The sequence below is a fragment of the Hetaerina americana genome, unplaced genomic scaffold (assembly GCF_022747635.1).
Source record: "Hetaerina americana unplaced genomic scaffold, ioHetAmer1.1.p SCAF_10, whole genome shotgun sequence".
Classification (NCBI taxonomy): Eukaryota; Metazoa; Arthropoda; class Insecta; order Odonata; family Calopterygidae; genus Hetaerina; species Hetaerina americana.
The window spans coordinates 58,603,435-58,615,683 of NW_027286070.1; the positions used below are offsets into that span (position 1 = coordinate 58,603,435).

At 35.3% G+C, this 12,249-nt stretch overlaps 1 protein-coding gene across 1 annotated transcript; it reads left to right on the forward strand.

Moving 5' to 3' along the window:
* Positions 1-300: 300 nt before the first annotated feature.
* On the forward strand, positions 301-11,663 carry Pbgs (Porphobilinogen synthase). The gene is made up of 9 exons (XM_071597804.1): positions 301-482; positions 640-774; positions 850-997; positions 2,450-2,548; positions 2,637-2,757; positions 5,955-6,187; positions 7,901-8,017; positions 9,557-9,656; positions 11,324-11,663. Exons 2-9 carry the CDS (start codon positions 650-652, stop codon positions 11,380-11,382), a joined length of 1,002 nt encoding a protein of 333 aa, XP_071453905.1. The 5' UTR covers positions 301-482; positions 640-649; the 3' UTR covers positions 11,383-11,663.
* The last annotated feature ends 586 nt before the right edge of the window (positions 11,664-12,249 follow it).

A 12,249-nucleotide genomic window follows, 5' to 3' on the forward strand; every position in this document is an offset into this window, starting at 1 on the left:
GCTTGCTGATTTCAGTTTTCATTTCAATATTCCCCATGACAGTATAAAACAGATACAAAGGTGGAACCACATACCTTCATTTCTGAACAATTTTGTGAACAGGTATATAAAAAAATTACAATTAGTTCAGAAAAATGCGTTTAACGCTCTTTAATAGAAGGTGATTAGCATTCCCCGTTTCCTTTGCACGCACCGGCATCGTAGTGCTGCAGGCAATTGTTTTTGCTGTACGTTTAAGGGCGAGCTCTCCGGAAAACCTGGCAACATCGAGTACATTGGAGGAATGACGTCACTCCAAAGCAAAGGGACGAGTACAGGTCAATGAATCCGGGTTATGCTTCCAAACGCCAGCAAGCGACTATTATCTTTTTCAACTCTTTTTATGTGTAATAAATTAGTAGGGTGACAGTAGTACTGTTGGGACTTCAATTACCCCGAGTAGACCCATTGATAAGTGTAATTTTTATCATATTTATATCAAGGTTGGGGAACATTACAAGGACGCGTTTATATAATTAACTTGATAGATATCGCTGGTTTTTAGTCTTGTGGAAAAGTCACTTCTTAGGCACTTCAGTAGAGGTTTTTCTTTTCGTGAGTGAACATTTAGAACTTCATCTTTTTCATTTTCATTCAAAGTTTGCCCAAAATGAGCTTTGTTGTGGACCCGAAACATAATCTGCATAGTGGCTATTTCCATCCTGTCTTTCGTAATTGGCAAAATGCAAACGTTGGTATAGCAGCGCATAATTTAATGTATCCAGTATTCATTGTGTGAGTATTCATATTCTTCATCAAGGGATAAGGAGTTGATAATCCGCTTTCATCAAGGCCTGATTTTCCTTATAGTGATGATGATGAAGCTGTTACCGAAATAAAAAGTATGCCGGGAGTGTCCAGATATGGAATTGACAAGCTCAAAGAAGCTTTAAAGCCGTTAGTGGATCTTGGCTTGGTGTCTGTTCTTTTATTTGGAGTACCTTCAAAGTTACCAAAGGTCATTTCTCTTCTAAAATACTTCTCGTTTGTACTTAAACATAAGTTTCGAATAGTTGCTGGCCGCTATTAACGCTTCTTAAAGAAGCTGGGCTATTTGAAAATGGTAACAGAGACAGAAGGCAAGGGTCACTTCTCGGAAGTAGTTTTGTTGAGAGACGTACATAACCTTTTCCATCAGGTGTATAGCCCCACATTGGAAAATTTTCAGTTGCCTGAACAAGTTAAATATCCTCAACTGTTAAGAATTGCTCGATGGAATTGCATTTTATGATTGGGTGATTCTAGGGAAGATAATATTTATGGAACATGGCGGTGTCAATTTGAATTTACTAAAACAAGCTCCAGTTGTGACTAGCATTGCCTTAAAGTAAAGCCTGAGTTTTACTGGAGGAGTTGATTGAATATTTTTCACTTTGATAAAGCTCACACATTTGACTGACCAGATTCTCAATGAAATCTTAACTTCTAAATGATACAAAACTCAAGAATGAAATGTTAAAGAAGAATGGCCCAGTTCCCATTCAGGTCCAATGGCCATGGGATATTTTCGGCCTCTTGAAAACTGTATCTCCATAATTTTTCCATTCATTTTTAAAAAGAAGGATGCACTTGCCTACGGAGACCAAGGAGAATATATGCAATCAGGACGGAGTGAATACTCTATGCATTATTCTTATACATTGTAACTGTGCATGTGCAAATAATCAAAACCTGCAAGTAAGCAGTGGCCTAAGTAGAAGGTACAAAATTTCTATGATGGACCACTACTCCTACAGAAGTATGGGGCAAGGGATTAAATCTTGGACTTATTCCCCGTATTTTTCAAGTAAAAATCTGCACCAAGTAGATGAGATCGATTCCATTAAATAATCATTCCCAACATGTTTACCTCTGTACCAAGGTTGGCATAGTTCCCATGCTGCAGAAGAAGCCTATGCACCAAAATGTATTAGTGAAGATATTAGTCTTAATGAATTACATTTTTCATCCTCTTTACATGGGTGTTTCAATTATCACTCCCAATGCATACATTCACCCCCCTTAGGTAAATGCTGAAACCTTTTGGTTAAGCTCAGTGCTGCCACACGATTAGTTGCTCAATTCTCTCTGAGATCATGCTGAAATTAAATGGTCGTTGTTGGAAATAGGTTATCTTATGATTATTTAATTGTTTTATAAATAAATGTATTGGTCAATATTATGGAAAAGATAAAAGATTACCTATGAAAAATGTCACAAAATACCAAATAATTTATTTCACCTCAAAGTTTAAAAACAGCATCTCAAAAAATGGATGCTTACAAAAGTTCACCAAGCTGTTTTTTCTAATCTCTTATCAATTTTCCTAACCTTTAATGTTGAGGCACTTTGCAAACATCTTAGCACCAAAAATGGTATGTGTATCTACCTTTATTTATATTAAAACAAATGGGATTTTACCTAATTTCAGGATGAAAAAGCAACTCATGCAGATTCCTCGCTAAATCCAGTAGTAAGAGCAGTACCCAAGCTACGGGAATGGTTTCCTAATCTTGTGATAGCATGTGACGTAAGGTTCCATAAAATTTTCTGCAAGTCTTTGTTGTGTCAAACTATTTTTATTGAATGTTTTATTGACATTTTTGTTTCAATTAAAGGTTTGTTTATGTGCCTATACATCCCATGGACACTGTGGTATATTATATAAAGATGGTTCCATTGACAATGAGGCAAGCATAAAAAGAATTGCTGAACAAGCAGCCGCATATGCTCTTGCTGGTAATGTTAGATTTTATAACTCTCATATACATTATGATTACAGATCACTTTCAGTGTATTTAGTGGCCTGCCATTAACACCACATACGCTATAGTGCAATGTATATCAGGTGTTGAGCTTGTTATTTTGAGGGGTTAAAAAGATTGTACCAATTCAGATACCCAAGAAAAACATCACCACTAATTCATATCGTCCAAAATCCTCCTTCTGAAGTAGAGATGGGTACTGTGATCTAGGCCAGCTTTCATTATGGCTTTAAGTGTCCAGCATAATGATTTTTGGGGTTAAATACTCAGGAACTAAGAAACTTAAAATAAGGGTGCAAACATTTTGTATGCGCTCTTCTCTTTTTCACTTCTAGGTGGTACTGACTCCACCAAATATTTTGACAGGTGAGCCGAAACATTCACCTCCATGGTGTAGATCCTTAAAATGGGAATTACAAAAGAATTCAAATCTGGCAAATAGATTTGATTCAAAGTACATCACTGAGAATTTTATATGGATTCATGGGAATAGGAGTCCATTGTCCTGAGAGACTGCTGGCCTGTCCAACTGTTACCGGTAATATCTTTATGTGGAGTATATGCTATGAAATTTCCCTATCAAAAGTGAAACACATTGCAATGATTCTGTTCTTCTCCGCACTGTCTACATTGCCCCTGATAAATTCCAAGTAAATGTTTAATTGGTGGCTATCTGATGCATTAGGGTTCCATCACTGCTACTGCTTACTTTAACTTACTAATGTGCATGTAACATTTTGAAGTAAACTAATTGCTGAAATGTTTCTTAGTTTTCACACAATTGGCTGATGCTTTCCTAAAGCTTCAAAATAGCAAAAAATTGTAAAACTAATTGGCTTAAAGCTAATGCACATTGTACAGTGCATTTGGGGCAATGATATGGTAAGGGTCTATATTGTTGGCAGGGTCATTGCTCCCAGATGTGTGCAAGTGGATTGTGCTCGCCCCGAATGAAGCTCACTAAAGAGAATTCACAAAATTCCATCAATGCACATGCTATCCTTCAGATCTTTATTTTTAGTGTCTTAAGATTTGTTAAACTAATGGTTGAGAAGTTCTTAATTTTTCTTTCTTATCATAAAGAAATTTTCATGCTTTTTGACTGGCAATTGAATGTAACTTGTATTATTGTCTGAATTTAGCATAAAATTGTCAATATTGTCATATTAAAGACCACTAACTCTGTTAAAAGCAAGCAATACCTGTGCCTAGAGTAGGAAACTAGCCCATAGGCATAAATGTTCAAGCAATCTCTTTATGTTGGGAAAAGTTCATGACTGAAATGAAATGGGTGTGAAAGATTTTTGTTCCATAGGTGATGGAGAATATTAAAGAAAGCTCCTGTCCATTTAATGATGTATGCAGCTCATGGAAATGTCTTGATCAATAGTAATGAAGGACATTGTATCAGATAATTAACAATATGATGTCCATTAAACACTTGTGTGGCATTAATTTAAACTTAGCCTTCTGTAAGTAAATATGTTATTGAAATTATTGGTGGGGGAAAATAAATAGAGATCCAAAAATCCCATGGTATGTATCGAACCCAAAGGTTGGTGTAATAGATGAGGGTAGAGGTCATCTCACAATAACCTCTATGGCTTTTGAAATATGGACGGGATTAGTAGGGTTTTAATATCTAAATTCTCCCAACTGGGCTGCTAGTCTGCCTTAATGATGTTGTGAATTAAATCTTTGGCATTAGTTTGGGAAATCCCTCCTTTTGGTGGGACCAGGTAGATTAGATTACAGTGTGGAATGTGGATTGTTTAACTTGTGTATTCTGGTACTTTAGTTCCATACGGCCAGAGTTATGCTGGCTGGGTGCTCATTTGGTAGTCCCTGTTTGATAGTTAGCCATATCAAAAATGGTCTTACCTCTGCAAAATTCTTAAATATGCCACCACTGACGAAGACATCTAGGAATCAGGGGGTCTACAAAAAATTTTTAAAAATTCATTCTTTATTTTTAAAAATTTGGAGTGAAATAAGTGACAGCAGTCACAAAGGGGTAATGCAAGTTGACATGAATAATAAAGTGGGCTTAGCTTTTTTTTCATTACCATTTAAAACAGTTTTCATTTTTATGCGTGGACTTGTATGTTACTTCTTGCATCTTTTTGATAAGTCCAAGAATATCCAAATGAGGCAAAGTTTTAAATAGTACATATTTCAAAAAGTATAATTTTGTTCTTTGAACCAAACCAAATGATTTATTGCATTGGGATGAAATCAACTCACTAGTGGTTTAATTTTTACTTCAGTTAAGGGCTTGCCTTATTATTTACAATTAGCATAAAATATATCTTAAAATTTACTTATTTCTCTTGGCAAATAGGTATTATTTTATTCAAGAAGTTCTCTTGGGTTTCCCACCGGGTCAGGTTGCAGTACACCGACGTTTCGAAGGCTGACTCTGCCATCGTCTTCAGGGTGAAGTATTGAGCATGAAAAAGGCCTGGTATTTACGTACGTACGTCGGTGTACTGCAAACTGACCCGGTGGGAAACCCGAGAGAACTTCTTGAATACCATACGCCGGGAAAACCTGAGATCCTTCAGGTATTATTTTACTTTTTTTTAACAAATGCTTCTGGCACCCTTATAAGGTACGTAATAATTTGTTGTCACCTCAACGTCCAATTATGCTGATTTAAAGTTAACACATTTTCAAAAATTAGTATAAGCATTTTTGGAAATGACTATCAGATAAGGTAATCCTTTTTCTTGGCAACAGTTTGGAGAGCCTAGGCTAATTATGTCTTTTCTAATCCTCCAAAGAATAATAACCTGCTCATTTGAACATAATTTAAATTGGATCACTTTATTGGGAATGAAGAATGTTCCTAGGAATAATACTGCTCTGATTAGTTGAAAAATGTTTTCAACTGAAACTCTTATGATTTGCCTACCACTAATACCAAATGTTGATGATTCTGTCTTCATTTGCTGCATAGTTGTGGCTATCACTGACAGGAAAGTGGAAGGAAGATGATAAAAGGAAACCAATGAGTGGATTTCTTTAAGAAATGTGGTTATATTGAACTGACATAATCACTACCTGCAAACAACTAGCATTTGTTATTTAAGGGCTACATACTCTTCTTTGTTGTGGCATAGGCAATCTAAGTCTGTTAAAGCATGGAAACCTGTTTTTTTATCTAATTAGGTGCACAGGTTGTGGCACCGTCGGACATGATGGATGGAAGAGTTGGTGCCATTAAAGCTGCCCTACGAGCTGCCAATCTTAGTCACCGCACTGCGGTCCTGTCATATTCAGCAAAATTTGCATCCTCATTTTATGGACCATTCCGTGATGCTGCCTGCTCTGCTCCAGCCTTTGGTGATCGACGTTGTTACCAGCTACCTCCTGGGAGTGCAGGGTTGGCTACTAGAGCCATAGTTAGTATTTTTTTCAATCGATAACTCCAGTGCATTATTATGAGAGGAGAAGAAGGTTTCATAAATATTCAGAATTTTCCAGAGGTGATTTCGTTAATTGATTTTATGTATCCTGTATGATTGATTTTTCTGGCTAAAGGAGAAAAACCATGTTATTGATAACAGTTAAGAGAGTATCTGTCCATTGAATCCTGATGCTGATGGTCTAAGTTTGATATCCATGAATTATGAATACTCTCCCTTTTCCACTTCCAAAATTCTGGCGTTCTTCCCTTTTGCCACCTTTCTGAACCAAAGTCACATTCTTTCTTAGAGTGCTAATTTTTTGGGGAGTGATTTTCAGTCATATGATAAATTGAAAACAAAGGTCATAGGATATTATTAATTTAGACTTATACTGCCTGTTGAAACACTTATTGAAATGTATTAAGTGAAGGAGATGATGGAATCCAATCCTGGGTTCGTGAAACTATCAGGATTTTTGATACCTAGGTTTGATAACTGCACAAACATTGAGTCATATTAAAAGAAGTAAATTACTATCATTAAGTATTTGACACAATAGTCCTAATCTATTTGACTAATTTGAAACTTAATGCTTTGGTCTGAAGTAAAAATACTAATGCACCTTTCCACAAAATTTTTATTTGGTACAACTACTAGTTTTGACACATCGGCCTTGTCCTCAGGTGCAAAGTTACACCTAGATGTTGGTTATATATGTATGGTATAGGTGAAGAGGGGAAAAAGGTGGCTGGAATTGGTTGAAGTTGGTAGGGGTGGTTGAGGGAGGCAGGGGCTGTGGGAAGTGGGGAGGGTAAGATCCAAGGAGAATGGAGGTGGTCAGGAAGGTTCATGATTGTGGGTCACTAGGCATTTTCTTAATGAGAGAGAGGTTGTCATCAGTGGGGAATTTTTAAAACAATGTCATTGAGGATATGCCCTTTTTCCACTTGTCTTCTTATCTCCAGCTCTTCCAATCTGTTCATTTTTCTCCCTTTTTCGACAAGGTGTAGGATATCAGGGGTAAAGTCACTTGTATATCCCTCCTCCAACAGATGAATCACAAAGTGGGAGTGGGATGGTTTCCCGTTAAGTAAACTTCTCCTGTGTTCCTCCACTCTTGTTCTGAAGGATCTCCCGGTCTGCCTCACGTACATGGTGTCACAATCACTAAATTTTGACTTACACACTCCACTTGTTTCCAATTTATCAATCCTGTCTTTTGTCCTATTAAGAAAGCATCTAAGATTTTTTTCTGTCATAGTAGGCACCCCTAAATTGGTCTTTTAGAAAGAGCTTTCCTCTTTTAAGGGATGCATCTCCATAGAACGTTAATTTGCACCACTTTTCACTCCTTCACATCAGGGGATGGTGAAGGAGTGAAACTGTTTTATATTGGTATTTTTACTTCAGTGATAATGGATTTCCACAAAGTTAAGCCTGAAGACATCAAATATAATAATTTTGTGTTTATATTATTAAAAATAAAAAGGAAGGTTGCTTTAATTAAAAAAACTTATAATGTAGAAGGCCAGAAGTCTGTATTTTTTGTGGAGTATTTTTTATTTCTTGCTTCTTCACCTATCTGGTCTAATGTATCAGTGAATGACATGTGGTAGTTTTAGTAAAGAGTAAGCATGGACAAAATTAATTAGCCATTGTTTTCTATTTTTACTTAACTCATTTATTGCATCCAATTTCATTTTTAAGGAAAGAGATATACAAGAAGGTGCAGATATGTTAATTGTCAAGCCAGGCATAGCATATTTGGATATTGTGAAAGAAGCTAAAGCAAAATTTCCAGAATATCCGCTATTTGTATACCAGGTAGGTTTAGGTTATTTTCCCTCATATTTAATTGAATATTTGGTGTGTTAACATGTTTAAAACCTGTTATAAAATCATATTTGATATCTTCTATCCATGTTCCTTAAAAATAACTTTTTGTGTCCAATTATTCCACTGGTTGGAATCTAGACTATGTGTGATCCATTTGTTTATGAGGACACATTGATTAGGGCTTCATAATTAGTTTGACTCCATAAGCAGGTAGATTGCTAGAGGTCTTTTATGCTCTTTTTCACCTTATAAGTGGTATTATATATGCATCATGATACTTCCATTATACTCATGTAAGGGTGGACCCAGTATATGCTCCATTAGACACTCTTTCAGTCTGTTCCAGTCCTGTTATTCCATCTTTCTATCTTGATATCAATTGTTTTCCCGTAATGTCATTATTTTTTTAAGTAAAGAAATCAATTATGATTCTCATGGTTTCATTTTCATTAATATTAGTCTTTATTGATAAAATGATGTTTGCAAATCAGCTGAATGAATCCTTGAGCTGATGCTATTGGTGTTGCAATGTAAGTTACTGTAAATTGGAAGCTTGTTCATTCATTTAAAACTATTTTGAGCAGTGCAATGTCTGTTGTAACAGATTGAAATTATTGGAATAATGAGTAATTGATGATTTTATTTAGGTACAACAAGGGTACCTACCTAATTGTTCGATGTTATCAGCCATGCCTTTGCACCTAAAAATGAAGAAAAAAACAGTTTGAAATGTATATGTTCTCTTAGCACTGTACTACTGGGCTCCCTTGTCTAAAGTGTTAATCTTTAATGATAAGCAGCTAAAATGTCAACAGTTAAAAAATTAAAGTCCTAGTCTATATATTGTTATTAGTTGCACTTGACTAGAGTTAATGCTATACAAATCTTCAAGGCACAATTAGTGTGCATCAACTATATTTTACTACTGTATTGGCGTTAATAAAAGACTGCATTGTTTCTACCTGAAAGGGAATGAGTTGAAATTTGCAAAATGTATTTTAGAGCCCCAATAGAACCAGTCTTGGAACATAACCCACACAGCATCAGTGTGATCCAAAACTACTTATTCTACATCATCATGTATTAAAACTCAATTCTAACTTGGTAATAATTGGAAACATAAGGCTTAATAATTTAAATAGCAATTTCCTGAACTAGTAATTTTGGAATGGTTAACATGTTTTCATTGCTGGGATGGGGGCATAATCCTTTACCTCTGCTGTCACATGTGTTATTTGAATGCATACAGGCAACTGTTCTCTTGAAACCATACAATCCATAATTATCCTAACTGTAGTTCCTATTGTATAGTTGCCAAACTATTGGCTTGGAATGCAGTAATCTTGTATAGTGAAGTTAAAATTTCAGGCAGAAGAGCAACCTTTTGTAGCTTGAAAATTGGAACCTGCTCTTGGTTTCTATGGATATATTATTTCAGTTCTTGGATTGAAAAAACTTATACATTGCTGCTTTCTTCATATTGTAGTTTGCAATCATTTGAGTATTTTTTTGCCAATTTTGTTTCAGGTGTCTGGAGAATATGCAATGCTTCATCATGGTGCAAATGCAGGATGTTTTGATCTGAAGCCAGTTCTCCAGGAAATTCTAACATGCATGAGAAGAGCAGGTAAATTTTACTGTAGCTTGGATCCTGTAAATCATTTAGACATGCACACCATTTTATTATAAATGTTATGCATTGTAAATTTTATGGAGTTAAATGAATTTTTTATATAGTGGGAAAATTGTAGTGCCTGCCAGTGGTGAAAGTAAGACTGAGGTAAAATGTGTTATTTCCTTTGAAACTTTAAGAGCTAAAATATTGTGGAAATACTTAAAAAAATAAAGTTGATATCACTATGTAAACATTTGGAGATAAACCTCTCACGTACATGGAGCATTAGTTTACTTGTTAAGATGATGTTTTTAGGACCTAAACACCTCGTTCGGAATTCTGCTTATGCTTATTTTGTAAGTTCTTTTGTTCTATAAATTATTTACCCTAAAATATAGTTTTAATGAGTGTATCCTGTAAAAATTACTTTCACATATTGTGAAAGCTAATTATTAAATGTTGGCATCTATATAAGGCATGATATATGCAGATGACAAAACTTTAATTCAGACATGTGATACTAAGAATCTTAAGAGCACAGTCACAAATAGAAGCTAAATACTGGTTTAAAGCCTCTCCTCTCTTCCTGAATGAAGCTAAAGCACTGTGTATTCAATTCTGTCTTAAAAGTGTTAATGGAAAAAATCACCCAGTAAAGCTTTTAGGTTTAAATATTGATGGAGTCTTAACTTGGAATTCAGTGTTTTCCAAGTAAGTAAACAACTTTCCAGAGATTTTTACTTGGTTAGGAGACTGTGTTAGTGAAAACTACGTGAGAGTGGCCTATTTTGCTTTCTTTCAGAGCATACTTACCTATGGTCTTAGACTCTGGGGGTATGCTTATGAAACTGTGGACAAACTTACTCTGCAGAAAAAGACAATGAGGATTCTAAACAATTCCGAGCCCCATGAGCATTGCAGACCTATATTTAAAAACTTGAAAATTTTGACTCTATACAGCCTGTTTGTGCTATGCAAACTCATGTGCATTAAAAAAACCCTAAATCTCTTCCCAATCCAGTCATTAGTTCAATCATGTGACACAAGAATAAAAACAATATTGATATAAGCCATTGTAGGTTGTCCAAGATCTACTATCAATCGGGCAACTTGGAATGAAAAATTTTCAACAAAATGCCGGGCAAGGTCTACTCAGTAAAGCTGCATGAGGTTCAGAAATGCCATTGATAAATGATTTTGCACCAACCCACTGTACTCTATCAATGAATATTCCGAGCTTGACTTTGAAACTTGTGTATTTTATATTTTCCTACTTTACTTGCTTGTCATCTTGCAATATCATTGTACTGCTTGACGACATTCACACGGACATCTCCAAGGCATGGATGAATCAAGATTATGAAGCACATGATTCTTGTTGCTGAATAAACTGATATGAAAACATATAAATTGGCCACACTAAATATTCATTAAAATGTTTAGCAATCATAAATAAGTGCATAGTCATTCAGGTAATTGTGAACTTTGAGGCAGAAAGTGAAAAAATGTGTGTACACATATGAGGTGCCGACTAAATATCAAAATTGTCAGTAGCTGCTTTGAAATTGCAGCCTTTAATTTTAACGTTTTGTTACTAATTCAAAACTTGTCTTCATTTCATATAAAATAATAATCGTTGAAGATTAAGTACTTGACTCATTGGTGGGAAATTTTTGCAGGTGGTGATGTCATAATTACATACTTCACACCTTTAATTCTGGAGTGGCTCAAGAAGTGAATGCAGCTGGATGTGAACTGGCTTGGGAAGCAGACCTCATTGATATTGTCTGGACACAAGAGACATTGTAATGCTTCTATGGTATCTTCAGCCTCCACTAAGACCTTTTGAAAGGGTTCAAGTTTGCATATACTGACCATTATATTCTACCTTGTATTAGAATTAATACTAAATTATACAGCAGATCTTTTATACTTCCAATGTCTTTGTAGTTTTAGCGCCCATAGGCAAAATAAAGCTTTCCATAATTTGAATGTAATTTCTCAACCTTAAATAAAACAAGACTGAAGAACGACGGGGTGGTATAATAATCCATTATTTATTTAGGTCAGTATTGGCCATTATAAATTATGAAAGTAATAGAAGCAATTAATTCTGAAGGGGGAAACTTAAAGCTGCGATTTTCATAATTCCGAATTTAAAGATTGAACATCGTGGCATATATTTTGTTAGCGAATCCGCGATGGGCAGAAAATTATCTTTACGTTGGAAAGTCCAAATTTTGTGCTGCCAAAAAAATTAATTACCACGAAAAATATATGAAATGCCCACCGTAGGAAATTTGTTGTCGGGGCAACCTCGTGATACTTTAAACTGGTTTTCATTAAGCAATGGGGCTTTTCAATTAAGGAAAACTTATTTGAAGAAATAGTAATGAGCAACTTCCAACCAATAATTTAATTCCTTTGAGGCTTCCATTCAACTTGCCATGCCCAAAACTGATATACTTCGGAATAAAGGAAATCGTCGCTAACTTCCTTTCCACTACTGAAGGTACTTTATGAAGCAAAGCTAGTTTCCATCCCAAAAAAGATAGAAATACGTAAGCTAATTATGGCAGTGGCTAGAAATGTTATATACTCAGTA

Excerpts from the sequence above, each read along its gene's own strand:
- Pbgs (XM_071597804.1), top strand. The coding sequence starts at position 650 with ATGAGCTTTGTTGTGGACCCGAAACATAATCTGCATAGTGGCTATTTC. Across the intron at positions 998-2,449 it reads TACCTTCAAAGTTACCAAAG|GATGAAAAAGCAACTCATGC; the intron begins GTCATTTCTCTT and ends ACCTAATTTCAG. Across the intron at positions 2,549-2,636 it reads ATCTTGTGATAGCATGTGAC|GTTTGTTTATGTGCCTATAC; the intron begins GTAAGGTTCCAT and ends TTTCAATTAAAG.